General features: G+C 39.3%; 1 protein-coding gene across 1 annotated transcript in view; it reads left to right on the forward strand.

Annotated features, from left to right (window-relative positions):
• The window catches only part of SLX4IP (SLX4 interacting protein), an 80,002-nt gene extending 66,495 nt beyond the window's left edge, over nucleotides 1-13,507 (forward strand). Inside the window, exons 8-9 of the mRNA XM_014285351.3 lie at nucleotides 10,088-10,197; nucleotides 11,675-13,507. Coding sequence (XP_014140826.3) covers nucleotides 10,088-10,197; nucleotides 11,675-12,491 — 927 coding nt within the window. The 3' untranslated portion in view covers nucleotides 12,492-13,507. The remainder of the gene's footprint in view (nucleotides 1-10,087; nucleotides 10,198-11,674) is intronic.
• The last annotated feature ends 6,463 nt before the right edge of the window (nucleotides 13,508-19,970 follow it).

The following is a 19,970-nucleotide window of genomic DNA, read 5'->3' on the forward strand; positions in this document are numbered from 1 at the left end:
ATAAAACAGAAGAAAATGTTTAGAAATGGGCGTTTCTGTGGTCATATCTAAAAATCAGGCTGCAGGCAATAATAATCATTTTGGAAGGAGGGAAATTTTTTTAAAGAAACAATACAGCAAGTTATTGAAAATACATAAGCAAATTGGAAGTCTCAAGGAAAAGATGGAAGAATAGCCTGGCTGATTAATGCTAAGTTTAAACATAAAACCAGTTTCCTGTTTTGCCAAACTGTTTGTAATCTTGAATAGTTTTATCTTGAAAAAGATGGCAGTTTTGGGAACATGGCAAAAGAGGAAACCCAGGGAAATATATGAGCACTCTGGAAACATTAGTCATCTTTGTCAATGACGGCATTTTCTTGATGATTATTATGTAGAGAGCGAAAATGGAAAATTGGAAGTGGGTTATCTGAAGAAACAGTGGAAATGGAAATGGGTGGAAGGCTTACTGGAGGCTTGTGAACATTTGAAAATGTGCTAACAATGGAGTATTCATTGATAACCACATCAACTTTATACTAGAATCTATGAGAGGAAGCAGTTATAGGGAAAGCATGAAGGTGGTTAAGCTAATGATGATAGGAAAGTGGAATTTTGAAATTACCATGCATATGAAGTCAGAAAAGAAAGTGGGGATAGGTAAACAAGAGAAGAAAGGTGCTAAAGTTATGCCCAGTGCTTTTTAAATCCCCAACAGAGAAATAAAAGCAAACTGTTTCATCTTCTTCATATGTGTCGGACTTCATAAATTGTGCCATTGTAACATACTTCAGGTACATTAGAGAATTCTCTTAGAACTCATAAGAGCATAAATGACATAATTTGCTTGGATTTTGGTTATTCTGGGAAGAGGATTCTGATTCTTTCATGAAAACACGTACACTTAGCTGTAATTAACAGGAGACTTAACTTGAGAGTATATGCTGCTGGAATAGTGTGTTATTGGAAGATAGAATGAAAACTTTTTTCAGATAGCAGAAATTTGTAAAGATTAGTAAAGACTTCAAGTGGAATTTAGTTAAGTACTTTAAAGACTATTGTTAAGTGATATCAGATTGGGTAGGGGAAGAAGGAAACACTGAAATACAATTGCACAATTCACGCTGTGGAAGTGCTAATCTCTGCATGGAAGTGTGTGTGTGTGTGTATATATATATATAGATAGATATATGTAATGTTATAGTTAAACTGTTGTTGTGGTGGGCTACTGCTGAAAAGGTCAGTCCATATCCCCTCTAGTTCCAGCTACATATTCCTTTCCTTTCTGGGTACAATGGGCCAAGTGATTCTTCATTTGAAAATGAATTAGTTCATTGACTTGACCCGGCAAAAACCAATTCACTTATGTAGTTTCTGTGTCTTTTATTGGAGGATTAGTTTTCCATCATGTCAGTTCACTGAATCAAGTCATCCTGTATCCACACACTTGCCAACTGTCACACAAAAAAATGTTCTAGGAACGTGCAGCCAGGATTTGGATGAAGAGAGCAGGACCACCCCTTTAGGTAGCAGCTGATAGCTGCCCTGCTTTGGAAGTAACATCCAAAACACAGGTTAATATTACATTTGTTTTAATACTTGTCTTGCTGATGGTGTTCAATTTCATTATCCTTTTTAAAATTTCATAAAATCTAATTTTTATGTGTTTTCAGATAATATGCTTAATTCTTTTCAGTCATTGTAGGAAACATAGCTAGAGGAAAAGAACTTGATATAAAGCTGTAGTTTGATGTGAATAGGGTTCACTGTTTTTTCAAAAAGGTAGAGAGGGGAAACTAATGAGCTCTATTCAAATACCATGTGGGACAGGTAAAGAATTGCTTTTCTCTTTCAGTTCTCACTTTTGACACTTCAGGCTTCTGTCACTTTTTTCTGCTTACCCTTCACATTCTTCTCAAGCTGATGCCAAGACTGATGATACTGAAACATGCAGTGCTCCTGCCTTCTCTTATCCAGGCATTCTTGTCTACAGTGTCTGTCAGTACTGGCATGTGTGGGGAGCTGGGTTAATTCATTGATTCCTCTGGAAAAAAAAGAGGGTTATTTTGTTTGGGAGTTTTTTGTTGTTTGCATGGTTAACTTTTGGCTGGATGACTTAAGTCAGGCTCTCACTGCATGGCTGCATGAACACAGGTGTTGACACGGAGACTTGGCAGGACCACGTGTTGGGTGAAGGTGAGACTTCCCTTTCAATGTTAGGATGGCTTTAAATTAGCTTCAATCATAAGGCTGTTCTCTCTGAGAAACTACATTGCAAAGTAATGATACAAATGTCTTTGCCTCGGTCATAAAGAAGACGGCTATGGCAGTTTTACAATATTCCCTTTTGTCCCAGCTGTCTGCCTTTTCTCCATGCAGATTACCACTGCTACAGCAGTGTGCCAAAAGGGCTGTGTGCCTGCATCTCATCTTGCTGCATATCACAGTCTTGTGGATTCATGCAAACCAAACTTCCCTGGTTTTTAAGCTAGTGCATTGAATTGTGGGTGGAAGCAGCTGGGGGTGTGTGTGTGCGGGGGTAGGAACCTCCTGCAAAAGGGGAGGGAGGATACCTGAGAGCAGTAAAGCTGTGAATTGCCTCAATGACATTTGTCTGAACTTGTCTTAGTTTCTTCTTATAGCTTACCAACTGACTGATTTACTTTCTGCATGGCAAAAAGCTTAATAGCTGTCTGGTGTTTGTTATATTAATGACCTGGAGAAGTGGACAAATGATGAAATGAAATCTGACACAATTATTTTAATTAGTCCAGGACTGGAGAATGCTGTGGAGAATTTCAGGGAAACCTCACAGAGCTGGGTAGAGGGCATTAGGACTGTAAATGAAAATCATCTGTTGATAAATGCACGGTATTTTTACTGAAAAGAGCAATTACAGTGCTCATGCATACCACTGAGTGAATTAACTGTACAGGATCTGGAAAAAGGCCTAAATACTGCTGCGACGAACTGATTTGAAAATCTTTGTTCCATAGGATGACTTATCTGAAAAGCAGACAGAGTATTAGATTATATATGGAATGAAATAAAAAAGTAATACTTAAATTGTCTTAAGGCCAGTAAGTTGAATACTTCTTCAATAAAAGATTATGTCTCTCTCATTATGCAAAATCCAGATGAAAGACAACAGAAATACAAAAGGCCCTATAACAGCGGTGTAAGTGATTAAGCACGTAAAATGATTTCTGTCTGAAGCAATCTTCAAAAAGTAGGGACAAATTGGATAATCTTTTACTGATTTTGGTAGTTGTTTCTTATATATATGAGAACACCAGTTGATTTAAATATAACTACTGAGCAGCATTCGCAAGATCTCATTTGTCAAAGCCTTGTGGTTATTTAAGATATTATCGTCTGTCATCATCCTTTCACCTGCCTTGCTTTCCTCTCCCCTCTCTCTTTTTTGCTGTCACAGCTCGTGCTGGTGGTTAGTGCAGATCTGAGCTAAGATTCTGGACTTTGCACTGAATGTGTTCTTTCCTCTCTGCTGACTTTGAGGGGGCTGGCACCTCCAGCAGCGGTGCAGGGTGGAAGGCTGGCAGTGATAATGTTTAAAGCTGCAGCGAGCTAAAGGTTTGATTTAGCTGCTGTGCACCGGCAAGATTTTGATGACTCTAGGACTTTAAAACGTTTAAATTGCTTCATGTTTTGATAATAATTCTCTGTATTCCTGTCGGGCAAAGAATATTTGGTGGATTTTGGATTGAAATTGTTTAAAAGAGCAAGCTGTTCCTCAGCCTTCAGCAGAAATCTGTTACAACTAATAGGAATTTCATAACTTGACTGAATAGTAAGCTGAAATATGTGATGGTAAAGTTCATGGAAGGATTTTTGAACAATTTGTCATGATTTGAATGTATTTGGAGGGACATATCCCCAGCGTGAGCTCAGAAATCTTGGGGGCTTTGAGGGGGGTGGTGGTGGTGGTGTTTGTTTTGGAAACCAAGCTAAAACATTGACTAAATTGTTGAACAGTAATTATCTCGTGGGCTGTGCAGCTCTGTCTATTTTACATATTTTGCTTCTGTATAACCAGCAAGATCAAGAGTATAAGTTAATCTTTCCAAGATTTCCTACAGTTGTTAAACGCTATTGTAATTGTATAAAGAGAACAGCTGTTTTTAAAATTGCTGTATTCTTTTCCAGATTTTTCTTTCCATAAGAATTCTGTTTTAAGTATACAAATCATGTTGCTGTATACATAACGGATTCTAAGTAGTATTCTGTTATGTCATATAACCTGGGCTATATCTGGAAGGATAAATACAAAATTTACTTTACTATTACTGATAGATGTTTAGACATCTGTACTTGTCGTTGCTGATACCCATTTAGCTTTGGTGAGATAGAGGAGCCTCATGTCAGACTGTTAAAAAATGCGGTACAGGATTACAGGAGTGCCTTGCTTTTTCAGATAGTCGTGACAGTTGAGTAGTAGATTCCTTCCCCCGTGATTTGTAAGTTGGGGGAAGGGATTGAGTGCCATGTAAAATTGCTGTCTTACTTTATAAAAATGTCTTTGAAGTATAAAACATGTATATCTTGCGTGCATGCCCTCTTTCATAACTACTGGAAGCAGGAATAATAAGATTGATGGGAAAGGCTAGCTAAAGATGTATGCTTTTAAGACATTGGTTTTCTAAAAAAAAAAAAAAACAAACCCAAAATTCAGCATTAATATGCTTTACGTTTTTTTTTCTTCAGTGTCATTGAGAGGAGTTATTTTGGTTGAAAAGCTCTTGTCTTTTCCTCCATTTCTTATCAGTGGACACTTTCGCTGAAGATAGAATCTGAGTCTTGTAGCATCAGTATATAAAATCAGAATGATTAATAGCTCAATTACTTAACATTAATTTTGACACTTTTTGCCTTCAAGCAAATACACACAGCATGTGTCATGTACTTCTCGGTATGTAAATAAATCGTTTGTTTCAGGAGCACCTTCTATGGCTTTAGAAATTGTTGTGTATGTTCTTGCTATCTGTGTTACAGATGTGCATCTTTTTTTAAAAAGGTGCCCCTGCAGCTTTGGGTTTTTTTATGAAGTATCACATTTTATTTGTTCTGTGCCATTTACAGCTTATTAGGATTTTTTCTGTTTTCTATTATCTAGCAAGCATTCAAATGAAAATCTAGAGAACTCAATTTCCTACACTTGGAATAGTCTAGTGTTCCTGCTCTGTGTATCATACGATTAAAATCAGAACAAAAGACTTCAAAAGAAGGCGGCTTTTTCCTCATAGAAGTCATACACCTTAAGCTAATTGACGATGCTTTGGGGACCTTTGGAGTGTTTGGAATTGCCAGGACTTATGCATCAATTGAGAAACTTGGGTTCACACCTTGTATTTTGAGAAAATGGAATGTGTATCACAGGGACTTGTAACAGACTGAGCCAGCTCTCGGACTAAGTGGTACAGACTGCAGGGACTCTTGACAAGCAAAAACTTAATAGTTAATATCCACGGTGTCAAATCAAAGTGGTATTTGGTAGTAGATAATGAAGACTCCACTGATCTGGGAGTTAGATTTTCCTTCCTGTGCAAGGCCATACAGTTCTGGTCCTCACGGACTCATGCAGTTTTGTCTGGTGATTCTGTCTTGAAATTGATGTAATTTTTAAAACCACCAGCATTCCTTAAAAATATCTATTTGAAATGAAAAATCAGTATTCCCATGTGTAATGTGGAATGATCCTTAATGTTTCTACTGGAACTTGCTGACATACAGAGCAGGACAGTCCATTTTAAAACGTAGAGCAATATTCCACAAGTCTGATCAAGGAACTGTATGTCAGGTTGAAAATAGTATCCATGTCTGTACTTGGGAAACTATGAATGTTGTATGACGTGGTAGAAGTTCCTAAGTAGAATTGCTAGGACAGATGCATCACTACATTGGAAACGCTGAAAAATTTGCATCGTGAAATTGTGGGAAGCTCTTCCTTCATGTGGGATGGGAGAGGGCAGAAGGCTAGACCCAAAATCCTGTCTGTGTCTGTTTTCTATCTGTTAGATTATGGTGTGTGATTCATCCTTCGCTGACAAGCCTCTTCACTTGCTTTAGGAGCCCTTTTCTATTTATCAGATTGGAAAGAGTCCTGTCTGACCTCTCTGATCTGCCGTCGGATCTATTAGAACAGTTCTGAATCCTAAAGGTTTTCTTAGATGGTTGAGTTCATGATGCTGCTTAGAGCGACATTAAGAGAAATCATGCAATTGCAAGCTTACATAAAGTTCCCCTAAATAAGTGCTTCTGTCTGATTCATTTTACTAATTTTAATTTTATTTGCTTGTGTGTACCTGGGATAATACTTAATTTCATTGTTTAATCTAGATTATTATATTGACCCGCCTCCTGTATGCCACGCTGATACTAAATTTGATTTATTGACCTATTGATGTCTTTTATTAAGTATTTTTGATGAGCAAGTTGAACCACATTGATAAATGCAGTTCAGAAAAAAATACGTGGGTTTTTTTAACTAGACATTTAATTATCCTTTAGTGTTACCTTATTGGTACATAAGCATGTGCAACCGTTATCCTGGGAAGCATAAGAGACAGCTAGAGAATGTGAAACCAAACGAGAGGCAGGGCAGGAAGGGGAGCAGCGTTGTTCACGTTGCAAATTTTTCTTTCAACCCAGTATCTCAAACCCTAGACTGAAAAGAAATCAGTGTTTGTATGGGTATTATTGTCAGGCTGAAAAGGCCAAACATTTCGCTCTTCTTCAGGATAATGAGTTGTGAAGATTCTTTACAAGTGCACATCCACAAGTAGTTCTTTTACAGGTATTTAATGCTGTATTGCTGAATTCAGCTGTTCTGGGGATTGCTGCAGACGGCAGTCACCACTTTTACTACTTTGAGGGTTTCTTTTTCATTTTGAGGAAAAATTGAGTAAGAAAGTAAAAGAAAGAATTTTCAATTTGATAAGCCTTACACCAAGTATATTGTGTGCCTAGCAGTCGTATTTCTCTGTCGGTCTTAATAGAATTTTTTTTTTTTCCCAGACATCTCTTTGGATAAGTACTAAGGATCACAAAATCAGGTTTTGAGAGGCCAGTATTATGAGCAGGTAGGGTAGTAAGACTTCGTAAGCTTCGTTTTTGCAAGCCCTTCTTTGCCAAGTTTTAGTGACAAAAAGGAGTGAGCTTACGCTAGGATTTTAAGAGCACATATTTCTAATAGAACTTGCCAGTTCAAGGGCTAAAGAAGCATTTTAATCTTTTGTGCCCACCCAGTCTCTATACAAATGTAAATATGTCTGTCTTTAACAATTTGCCAAGAAATGTGGTTTTAATTTGTTAGCAGCAATCCCACTCCCTGCAGCTCTTTCAGAGTCAAGTCACAAGTCTGGCGGTGCTTTGACGTTTTTCTCTGTCATGGTGTCATTGTTTATATGATGTCTGCTTCTGCTGTCCTCCTTTTTATGCCTGGAATATTTTTCTTTAATTATTTCACTGCCTAAAAGGAATTTGGGATTACTAGACAGGATGAGAGCAGATTAGGTTTTTTTCTTTCTTTAACAAGTCCTGAAGTTCCCATAGGAAATAAATAGTATTCCCAAAACAGACAGTGTTTTTTATTTTTTTTTAATTAACTAAAATTATTAAGTCTAATAAAGAAAATAAAGGAAGTATCACCAATAATGGCTGAGTGTCTTAGTAGTATATGGAGTGCCCATTGTTGTTATTTATGACTCTCTCTGCCTTCTATTGTGGAGTTATTCCAGCCTTAGGGAGTTTACATCACTCCTAATAGCAAAAGGCTCTCTGGTTCCCACAGAGTCTTTCAAAGACTGACTCATATGCCTTATGTTAATTGTTCAGCTCTCAAAATACAGCACTTACAGGGTGTGGTTCCAAGGGGAAAATCTACTGTACTTAGAGGGCATGTTCAGAAGTGTTTCACATATAAATCATTTTGAGTTTTAATTTTTTAATGCATTAACCCTTTTCTGTCACTGCTTTATGTGATAAGTTCTGTGAAGACCAAAGGAGAGGTTGCCGATGGCGTTAACAAGGGAATGTGTGAGCCCTTCCACTCTGGACCATTAACTGCCCTCTGACTCGGCTCATAAGTGACATGGCTTCGTCATCTTTGCCTCTCTCCAGGGTCTGTTCTTCATGCTCTGGCATGACAGTACACTCCAGCCAACGATTGTCTGCTGTCCATAATTTGATGCAAATTAGAACTGTAGTGAGTACGTGTGGACAGGAACTGTCCCCAGTCCTCCTGGGTTTTGTACAAAGCACTAGCGCTGCTTACCACATATACACGAAGTGCCTTAGTGCACCGGCGAACCTGTCGTGGTCTGCTGTGTTGAGGACTGAAGAAGATTTAATAGAACTAGCCTTACCAGTTACCATAAAGCAGAAATTCAAAAGCTTCTGCTTGTGCTCTTGTTCTCTGGTTAACTAAGAGTCCCCTGCAGCTGCTTTGATGCAGAAGGATTGTGCAAGATCCTTCAGTCTGAGTTGTGTGAATGTTACTGGAAATCAGAATAGTTTCTACAGACTTCACAGTTAAGAGTCTGTGTTTTCTCTTAAAATTAGCAAGGCTCTCGAATATCTTAATAGTACTCCATTTAATAGTTTACAAAATATGAAAACATAGTCAAATTAGGAGAGTCCGTACCTCTAACAAGAATAGAAGCAGCAATTAATCCCTCAGATTAAACTAGTTAGGCTTGATTTCTGAGGTTGAAATCACATTGCATGTATGTCCGTGTGTTTTCTGCCTGCTGTAAACACATGTGTTGCATCATTAGTGGACAGAACTTCATGCATCTATCAATACACACACACACACTCTCATGTAATTTGCCTCTGAAAGGAAGACTCAAAGCAGCTGTATTTTTTTAAACTGTCAAAATGGCTTTATTTCTTTGCCTGACTGCCCTCCTTCTGCTTACAAAACAGGAAGTTGTTTTCACTGGTTTATTCTTCTGGAAAGAGCGGTGAAGTTTACCCCCTCTCCTGTAAAACAGCAATAAAAATAAAAATCAGCAGGGCTTCGTCCTCTGTAAGTGACAGGTTCCTGAGAGGTGTTCCAGGCAGCAGTCATGTACATGCTTTGGCCTTGTGCCTGCACCGTCTTTCTCTGCTTTCTTCAGTTCTTCTGTACTGCCTGGCTCCAGCGCACTAGCTTCGCAGTGCAGAGCAAGAAATGGTATAAATGAGTACTCCCTACATTTGATGAGCCCCGATCAGAAGTTGCGTCATGCAGGCTGATGAAGAGAGATGCTGTCAAAGAAAAGGAGATGCACAAAGCCTCTTCTCTTCTTGACTTGGCCACATTTTTTTCTGTCCTCTCCATAGCCTCAGAGATAATACTTTTTTTGAAGTATGTGGTAGTTAGTAGTGAAGTCAGCAAATGGCCCTTCTCTGATTGAGATCGTTTCATTATGAAAGGAAATGCTCACTGCTTGAAGAAAAAGAGCATTTTCCTTCCCTCCCTCTCGCCCCAATTTCGTATTATATAAAACCATGGTGCTGCTGTTAGCTGAGACCAGAAAGAATTCCCCTGTTGTCCTGTAGTAGCCAACCACTACAAGCTGTGAGCGTTTGAATGTTAGTATTAAAAGTTTTAACCCTTGCCTTCTTAAATGAGCAGATAACGCTCTGTATATTTTTTGTAAGTATGGAAAATTATGGGAATTCTTCTGAGAATAAGTGTATAGACCACTGCGCCAGTCAGTCTCTTCAGAAAAAAACCTGACAAACATGCTGCTGTCTGCAAGAGAGATTCCTGGCATTTGTCACAGTTTGAGCCACAAAGATGTCAAATATTTGCCAACAGTTTCCTCAGACGGTTTGGAAAGCTACATCCTTTACATTACAGTCTTGTTTGTTTGCGGTGTATTTTAGCATATGAAATATGTTCATTGGGACTCTGAAAGGGGCGGGAGCTGACTAGACTCCCAAATATTAAAAGATTAAAAAATAATTCTGTTTCTCTTAGACTGCTCAGATCAAAATAATAAAGAACATCTGTAAGTCTTAATATTAGAAATGGAGTTTTATGCTGAATATTTACAGCTTGGTGTGTCATGTTTTAAACCTGTGTTTTCTTTTGGAACAGAAAGAAGATGTTGCCAGTGGAATGTCTAGATATTTTACTGAACCTGCTGAGAACAATGAGCGCAAAATTAACCTGAATGACCAAACAAAGCAAGACATATTGAAAGAAATGTATGTCACTATCCTTTCTAAGGTGTTAAAATTATAATCTGGTAAAATTTGGGTAGATAGAATCGAGCTTATGTAAAAAAAAATCTAATAATATAAACTTTACAAAAGATTATTTTAAATTACTGAGACTACTACTATAGTGTGGATAAACACTTAAAACAATCGTCGTTGTTTTGTACGGCCTGACAAAAGCTATTACAACCCACATACATATCTCACATAGCGCTAGGCAGAATCAAAACAGGGTGTTTTTTCCTTGAATGAAGCTGTGAGCCAAAATAAATATGTGATGCTTGAATCTGGTGAAAAACACATTTGCAAATATATTTTTTGTTCATTTGGAGAGTCTGCAGTGCAGTCTGGATCCTTGGTCACAGTTAAAAGAGTTGGCCCTGGTGTAGCGGGTGGGGAGGGTTAGTTGGTCAGCTGAGCATTTCACTGGGTCCCTGCTGTACCAGGATGTCGTTCTTTGCTTGTGCAAGCTGTTGGTAGCCCCAAATCAGCTGTGGAATCAGGGATTTGCTGTGAACCCTGGCAACTTTTCTTCTTACCCATGTTGTCTTTAGAAGTGAGATTAGATTTGGAGGTAAGCCAGCTCTACCTATTTCAGAAGAGTCCTTTTTCTGAAGAGTTAGGTACGCCAACATGGAAATTGCTTGGCTTCAGCAGAGCAGCCGAAAGCGGTCTCAGCATGGGACAATCTATAGTAATATCTTTAGATTCGAGATGCAGCTTCAGTAGTTGTGCGTAAAGTTAATTTTACAGTGTATGTGAAATCTAGATTTGTAGGTAACACACTGCTGTGGAGTGTTTATGTACTGACACTCCAGCAGGTCCCTTGTGATCCCATTTTCCTGTATAATTCCTTTTAGAATATCATCTACTTGTATTACCGAAGTCCTTCCCAGATGAATGGGCTTGATACTAGAAGAGCAGTGGTTAACTTTAAAGAAATGCTTTGAAATGTCCTGGGAAAAATTCCAGAGGCACATTTTAAAATAGAGATTAGAAATTCTCACACAGAAATGCGCATGCTGCCTCTCCCCACCTGCCCCCCCTCTATGCTTTAGATATACATTATACAAGTGAATATATGAGAATGGTTTGAAATAATTTAGGCACTTATTGAAATAGTATTTTATCTAGCCAGTTTGGGAAGGAGTTCAATGTACTTATGCCGTGTTGACCTTTAACATCTGTAATGAATCCGGTTCTGCCTCTTCGAATAGAATGTGAACTCTTTTAAGGCTTAGTCATTAATAAATAGGGTTCCCCTAGTGCAGTGGAAAATCAGATGGATAACACTTGATATTATCCACACTAGACAAACATTACTGCTTGTCAAGATGATACACAGGGCTTTTTTCCCCATTCAGAAAGAGGGTTGACCTTGTGGTGTTTCAGAGTTTGTAAGAAATGCAGATTGAGGCAGTGAAGAGTCGTCTTTAATTTAAAACAAAATTATTTTTTATTGCAGTGTGAAAAGGACAAAAACAAGGAAAAGGAGCACAAGCAAACCTCAGATCAGTAAGGACTCTGAGAACGTGTATCCTGGCTCAGTGGACTTGCAGACAGGGAACGGAAAGAGCAACTGTCAAACTTCTCTCAGTCCTCAGTCTGAAGTGAAATGTAGGAGTGCAGGACTGCTGAAGAACTGCATAAATACAGCTGAGAGCAACTTGGAGCTTCCTGTTTTAGAGCTGGAAAATTATGTTAATCAGAGACAGCCAGATGGTGTTAGCAGCCAGCAAAAACCTCACTCTGTGGAGTTGTTGAAGTTGAGTCTTCTAAGCGAGAACCCTTCTTGTAGCTCTGAGTCAGCACTGCTAAGTCCAAAACAAAGTCAAAAAGTGACCAAAACACAGGCTCAACAAGAGCGCTGTGGTTCAGAAGAAAAGTTAGAGCATTTCAAAGAAGTATCCTCTGAAGGATCTCCTTTCATTCCTAGCCATGCAGAAACAACCAAGTGTGGTGATAACTGTTTAGGTCCGTTCCCGGAGGAGAAGACCCCACTTAATTCCACATTATTTTCTAAACAAGACACGACAAAGATTGCATCTGATGAGGAGTCACTAACTTTGAGAAAAAACCTCTCCCGGCCTCTTTCTGTGAGGAACAGTGTAGTGCAGACAAACCAAAATGGCCCAAGCACAACCACCAAAGAACTGCCAGTGAAGCCATCATCTTGTTTACAACAGCAGCACGTGTCTTCAGAGAAGCTTATCCAAAAAAGAAAAAGAGAAGTTGAAAATGGTCTCAGCAAGTTAAAACTGCGAAGGCATAAGAAATCATAAAGTCTGAAATATTACCCTGATGGCATGGGTGGACAGCCAAATTTGTGTTGGGAAAACATATGCAAGAAGTAGGAAGCAATACAAAATAATGAAAACTAATAAAAATACAAAGCCAAAATTAGATAATACTTTTTAAGAAGATTTATTTAACTAAGTATCTTCGTAATTTGGAACTGTAATGAAGGTAATTCTGTTAACCCTTTAGGAATTAGACATTAATATTGTACAAACTAGTGTGGTATTTATAGAAAGAAAAATCTCTTATAAAATAATATTTACTTAGAAAATTTTAGATCTGTGTATGTTTTATTATTTTAAAAAACTCAGATGACAGTAAAACTTAAAACTACTTTCGTGATCTGTTAGCCACAGTGTTTTGCTTGTTTCTGAACAAAGTTTTAGTGAAAATCCTTTTTGTGTTAGGAAGCTGATGGTTTATTCACGTGATTTTTACAGCAGTAAGGCAAATTAAGGTTATTTCAAAAAAAACCTTTAACCAGTATTTAATGTTGCTGATAATTTCAGGCCCACCTTTTCAGTGTTTTTTCAAAATAACTATGTTATTTCAAAATAGTTATTTCAAATTTCAAATATTTCAAATAACTACGGTTTCTGCTTGTGCAGATTTGATATGAACAATTATTATTTCTAACCCGAGTTGTGGATACAAGTGATCATGCGTTGAGCGTTCGGAATAATGGAGGTTGGTTTTATATATGCACTCACCTCGATGTGCAAACACTGCTGTTGGGAAAAGTTCATACATAAACATGCATACACATCTTCACACAGTCATGTGTCAAAACCAGGCCTTGTTTGTGTGCAGGGATGACACGCTGATTTTCATGTGTTAGCATTACTCGAGTTATTTGTTATTTTAAGATAGACGTAACTTTTAATTGCACAGTGCATTTTCATACTACTTTTGTATCTTATATACTAATGAGTTAAGGAAATGTAACTTCTTATTTCATGCTTCTATTTTTAAAATGTTTAAAATAAAATTATAAGCCTTCTTTCATCATTCTCTTAATCAGTGTGACTGCAGAGGTTTTATGTGAAGTAATATTGAAAAAAAATCTTACTGACATGTACTTACAACTGTGGATATCCTCATTTGGGTTAAGAAGATTCACATCCATAAGCATTTAGAGTTGGTGGTGTAGTACAGGTCCTTAGGAGAGCAACTTGGCAGCTGACCGTTGAACAGCACCTTTCTGCTGTAAATAATTTCTGATTTTGCTATAAATGAAAAAGATTCCGTGTGCCTGCTAGGTGACATTTTCTCTTTTTTTCTTTCAGCCTGTTTACGTGATGTTTTTCACAGCACTTTGTGTTAAGGTATTAATGCTTACAAATCTTCGGGCTCCACAAAAAGGTCGTTTCTAGTAACAGCAAAACCAAGGCTGCAAATGAACCTGGGTTTGGAGGAAGAATAGTCTGAGGTATGTTTACTGTTACTGGAGATATGGACTGGGCCAGGCACGGAGTAAAAAGCGCCTTTCTGATAGACTTAAGAGAGGTATAAGAACTTTTAAGTAAGTATCAGAAAAGCAAGAGTAATTAAAATGGAATAATTTGAAAGTTTCTTTTAAAGTCTTAGCTTAGATTCTCTGGGTGGCTTCTTTAAGTTCTCACAGTGAATAAACTGATAAAAAAATGATACAAGCATATATTCTAGACTGCAGTTTAAAATGTCCGTTATTTCTGTTTTCTTTTCCTTGGATCTTTGTGATGATGTTCTTGGTTGTAACAGATATGTACAGGAAAGGTTTATATGATTATGCAGTAACAGACATGTGTTGAGTTTATAAAACCACTTCAGTTACTACTTTTCATTTCATTCTGGTTAGGAAAAAGACCTTATGCCTGCTTTTGCAAGCTGGCAGATGTACTGATTGTATCTGTGGATGGTCTTGAGCAAGTACACCCCAAATTTTTTTGGATTTCTGAAGCTTCCCTTTTTGCCTCTCTCCTCTTCTAATCCATTTAACTCAAGTATTAGAAGCCAGAGGGTGACCACATATGGTTTGTATCATTGCATACTTTATTATATATATTTCAACCTTATAAATACAATTTCGTTTTAATCTTAACTGAATAGCCTACCTGCATGCACCCTTGCAAATGAATCTCATGCATTTATAGGGGCTTGGGTAGATTAAGCCATTGTCTATGTAGCTAAGAACACTTGATTTTTCCTTTAGGATATTTGTTACCCAAAATGCTGTTTTCCATCACCTCACTGGCGGCACAGGAACACCTTCATTTTCAAACAGTGATTGTGCAACAGTAAGAAATGTAAGGCTAGATCAATTAAAGGTGTTAGAGCCTAGAGAGAAGAAATACAAGTGGACTTTCGCAAAAGTGCATAGCTGCATCGTTCTTACTGTAATTACTGACTTGTTAGGTTCCTAGTTCTTTGGAGCTGTGTATTTAGAGCTTGCTTACTTCAAAAATCTGTCTCTTGGATCCTCTCAGAAATGCAGTTATTCAGGGAAAAAGCTTTGAATTCATGGTTATTTCTGGATTTTATATGGTGTCGCTGCTCAAAACTTGTTTGTGCAGCAGGACTATTATAGAATTTTCCCTTTTGCAAACCTTATGGGTGCTTTACATGATGCTGTGGCATCCAGGCTGTATTGTTACTGTATGTCTCTGTTATCTCTGTACTTTAAGCCCAAGGTCATCTTCCCAGTCTGTGTTTATCAATAATCCACCTGCACCCAGATGCCTGGTGGAGTTGTGCTCTGACATGCTCTGGAACAACAAAACTGATTTCCTAAATCAGGTTTGCAGCGGGGGGGGGGAAGCTGGAAATTGAGAGAGAGTAAAATTAGCAGTTTGCAAGTTGTGGCTGCGGCTTTCTCTTTGCTTCTGAGCAGCATTAGCATACCTTTCTGTTAAAAGTAATAAATATTTAAGGCTCTGTTCTGTTCTGAAGCTGCCATTGAAACACAGAAACAATTTCTTTGGCTTTTTTTTTTGTGTGTGTGTGTGTGTTTGTTACATTGGGGTTTTTTCATTTTCAGAGCTTCTTTAACTCCTGTGAAATATGCGTAAATCTGAGACTGGCTAAAGCCCTCAATGCAGAGCTCACACTAAAAAATGCATGTTTGCCTTAAAGAGAAATAACTGTTTATTCCAAACCAGTCAGCTTTGGTTGGTTTTTTTTTTTAATGGGTCATCTGGTTAATTTGGTCTGTGCTGTTTGCTGGTAGTGAAACGGTCCTTTCCTAGCCAAACGCTTTCTAATGTGTACAGACTATTGTTTCCATTATTCTTTACTTCAAAGTAGTTAACGATATTTGTTTAGCGAACTTTTGTGTTTAAACACACATCAAAAGCTAGCCCAGCCTTTTACATATTTATTTATAAAGAGGAAGCAGGCTGATGTAAAATCTCCCTTGCCCAGTGTTGATCGGTAGGGAGGTTTTAGCTATCGTACGAGTTATTTCGAGTAATAAGCTTTGTGCTAGTTCTGATGTTATCTGTCAGGTTGTGGTTCTGCATACCAGGGTCTAGAGCGTGTGGTACTGTGTTATGACAATTGCATACCCATCTTTCTGTGTTATGTCTGACTTGAATAATTTCAAGAGCACCTGTTTCTAACAAAAAAGCAAAATTTTCAGAACCAAACCTTTCCTTGCTACAGAAAGCCTTGACCAAGTGAGGTGTTAAGTAGCCTTCTGAAGGCGTTTATTTTGTCAGTAATTTCCCTCTCGCTGCTCTGCGTGTGGGCCACATTGGCTGAGTTTTAATTGACATTTTTATATCATAAACCCATTGGCTTTTGACTCGAAGATGGATTCATTTTAAGGAAGAAGAGGGAGGAGATATTTTTTTGTTTACAGTTAGAATAGGAAGGATATAAAATACAGACTGTTCCAGATCGCACAGTGTGAGTAGTTACCTCCTTGCCTGTATCGGTATCTAATAAAAGGTTTCATACTGTATTAAAAGACTCAAATGTAGGCCTGAGCAAACAGAGTTAATAGTAGCAAGAGTCTTTTAGCCAGCAGTGGGAAGTGTGGGTTGGCCTCAGAAATTAGCTTTAATAAAAGGCACTCCTCACTGCTTTGCTTTCTGCTTTTTTCTTCTCTAACAAGCATTAACTAGCATCCAAGGCCCTATGTGAACGAGAAGATCTGGGACGGGGGAATAGCAGCACGCTGAACCTTTCATCAAAGGGATATCAAAGCATTCTGCAGCCGAACCTGGGAGGGATATGAATATGCTTATTTTGATAGTTGGGGCAGCACCGAGGGTAAGCAGTTTCTTCAAGGTAAAGCAGCCTGTTTAAGGAACTTGTACTGCAGATTCCTTTGTCAACTTGTTCCAGTATTTTTGAACACAGTTCTCCCATCTTGTTCACGCCTTTTTTTCCCCAACTAATTAAAATGGCTCTGGGTAGTGTGTGACCTTGTCCTTTCCATGGTGGCAATAAGGTGACATTTTTGAGATGGGGACTTTTTGTTTGTTTGGTGTTGGCTTAAGCTGAGAAATTGTAAAAGAGTTGTGAAGACGATGTAGTGTCACCCGGCATTTCAGCTGTCACCTGGAAGTCGGCCAGGGAATTAACTTCCACCATCCTGTGTGCTCTATTATCCATTTAAATTATTCCAAAGCTGGGAATTGGTTCCTGTGAGACCTGACATGCACCTTTCTTGAATGACAGTTTCACGGATTTGCTCCCATTCTGTCAGAGTTAGATCCTTTGGTGTAGCTCAGACATAGTACCACGGTAGTAGGAATTGGTATTCTAGTTCCATAACTGCTTTATTTGCTGCCATAATAATTATCTTTTTGATTTATGCATCAGATCTTTAAAGAAAAGTGTCTTGAGCTATAATTCTAGAGATGGGCATGCCCCTTTTTAATATTAATATGATCTCATAGTGCTAGAATGAAAAGAACAGAGATTCATTTCTCCACCCTGTAGAGAAACTGGTTGAAACAATTTGCACATCACAGGGAAGGTGCTCACTGGAAGATCCGGGCTGGAACTCTGGTCCGACGCCCTGTCTGATACCACATCGCTCCGCTGCTGCTGCCCCAGCGCTCGGTAAGCAGTCTGCTGAAAGCCTGGCCGGTGGCCCGCGGAACCTTCGCCGCTTTCCTCCTCCTCACCCCCAGAAATCAGAACTAATTGTTGCACAGCTATTTTACTGCTTTTTTCCGATGTGGGGGACCAGTAGCTAACCTTTAAAAGCAAACTCTGTGCGTGCTGCAATCACAATGGCCCCTGGTGTCAACGCTGAAAAAGAGGAAGCTGAAAAATTCTTGAATGTACTTAAATACTCTTGCTCCGTTTAGAAGGGGAGGGGGAGCTTGCGCAATCACTTCCATCTTGCGGGGAGGAAAAGGCCGAGTTTGGGACTTCCCTTGTCAGGACTTCTCATCTTTGCATAGAGTGATAAAGCCATCAGGGCTGTGCCCTGTGACTCGTTCCAGAGGGAGCCTGCGAACAGCAGGGCAGGGTAGCTGAGGAGGCAAGGCCCAGGTCAGCCTGATGGCGGGGGCTGGCAGGTGACATCCTGAGCCCTTCGTCTTCAAGGGGCAGTGCGGAGGGGAGCACAGGCTCCTGTGCTTTCCAGCTTGACCAAAAGCTGATTAGTAAATGTTAACTCTTGCTGTGCAGGTGTGTAGCTGGTGTGAGGGCAAGGGTTGTTTCTGTGGAAAGGAAAACAGCTTCATCAGCAAACTCACCTGATGCTGGTCTCATGTTTAGGCCCTAAGCTGGTTTATGTTCCTTGCTGAAGGAGCCTTTGGAGGTAGGAGCGCTAGCCGGCTGTCGTTGGCTCCCATGAGCAATGCAGGAACAGCTGTTCCTGAGGCTGCCTTTCCCCCAGTGACAGGAATATGTTGGCGTTACGGCTGAGGGAACGTGCAGGATCAGCACCTTTTCGCTCGTTACCTCTACATGAGATGGGCCTTTTCCACGCGGAGGTGCAGAGGCTTTGATGTGGCTGGATGCAGCGTGAGTTGAACCAAGCCCAGATTCGACGGCTTCAATCAGCTTTAGGTAGAGCGAGGCTGAGGGTGCTAAGGAGAGTAATTTTATTTTATTTTATTTTATTTTTTAAAACTCCTCTGTCTAAACGGCAGCTCGGGAAACATGCATTTTTCTGTTCTTAGACGAGTAAGGATCTAAAGAACAAACACACACTAGCAGCAGGAAACTTCTCCTGACTAAACGGAATGTATCTTCCCAGAGTAGTAAACTGTGAACTGGCAAAGTATAATTTCCACAAAAATAAATGTGCCTTGGTGTTCTAATGGGAAAGCCTTAAACTTTGCGTTTCTGTTTATTTTCATGACAACGGAAAACACTTCATACACCGGCCCCTGGCTTGGTGGTGGTTCTGGCCTTCGGAAGCCTGTTTTTGTGTAAATTTTCAAGCTACCACTGCAATATGAGGATATAACTTAAAAATACCATTACAGCAATTTCACAGAATTCTCTTCATCCCCCACCCCGTACAACTTGTGCGGCTCTACTTTCGGAACACGGTGAGGTGGCCATCAAATGAGTCGTATAGGAAAACCAGGCTGTGTACAGAGAAACTGCCGTAGCAGAACCTCCGCGTGCTCAACACGGTACTTTGGAGCACAGGGAAGGCTGGAAATGAATACAGGAACGCTGCACCCAGGGCTTCGACAAGTTTTGAAGCTTGAGGGCCCCAAGTTTTGCTCCACACTGGGCCTGCAGAGATCTGCACAGCTTTGTCACTGCATTAAATGATTGAGTCTGTCAGTAGAATTTGCCTCGGTAGGGTTCATGGTAGCTTGTCAAGTACAGGTTCCCAGGACTAGCAAAAGCCCCAGTTTAGTTTTTCTTTTTGTTTAATAGAAGGCAGACTCAGATTTATTCCCACAAATTCAGGTATAAATGTTTCAGACGTTGAGAAGAGGTGACTGGTTTCTGTGTTGCTGAACTTGAGACCTACGTGACCGGCAGATCTCTGGAAGATGGTTAGTTCAGCATTGGAAGTATGGAAAAGCGCCCAGTGAACAGCCTCGCTTTGTGCTTCTGAGGCAGGTGGAAGATTTCATTATCTTTAAGTGGCTTTTTTCGACACAATGTGTTTGCTTTATCGCAGTTTGTAGAAGCTGGGGAACAAAGGGAAAGAAATACTGGTGGGATTTGTTTGAGGAGGAATTATGAAGTGGGCCCGTGAAGCTAATCTTGTTGCCTTCCCATTTAGCAGGGGGTAAAGAGATGATTCTCTGGTATCGAAGTTATGCAGCATGGGGCTGTGATGAGTCAGAGCAGTCCCCTTTGCAAGGCAGCATCGCGCCAAGCTAGAAATCTCCTTTTAAAGCAAGTTTGAAATAAAAAGTAACACTAAATGATTATTTTTTATACAGCTGTAAAGAAGACAGAACAGCGTTATTATGGCTGGTGCTCAGAGGATTTTTGTAAGTGTTCATTGACTTTGTATTGCAGCCATCTTTTTATAAAAAGTATCTGTAGTT

The sequence above is a fragment of the Falco cherrug genome, chromosome 13 (genome assembly GCF_023634085.1).
Source record: "Falco cherrug isolate bFalChe1 chromosome 13, bFalChe1.pri, whole genome shotgun sequence".
In the NCBI taxonomy this organism is placed as follows: domain Eukaryota; kingdom Metazoa; phylum Chordata; class Aves; order Falconiformes; family Falconidae; genus Falco; species Falco cherrug.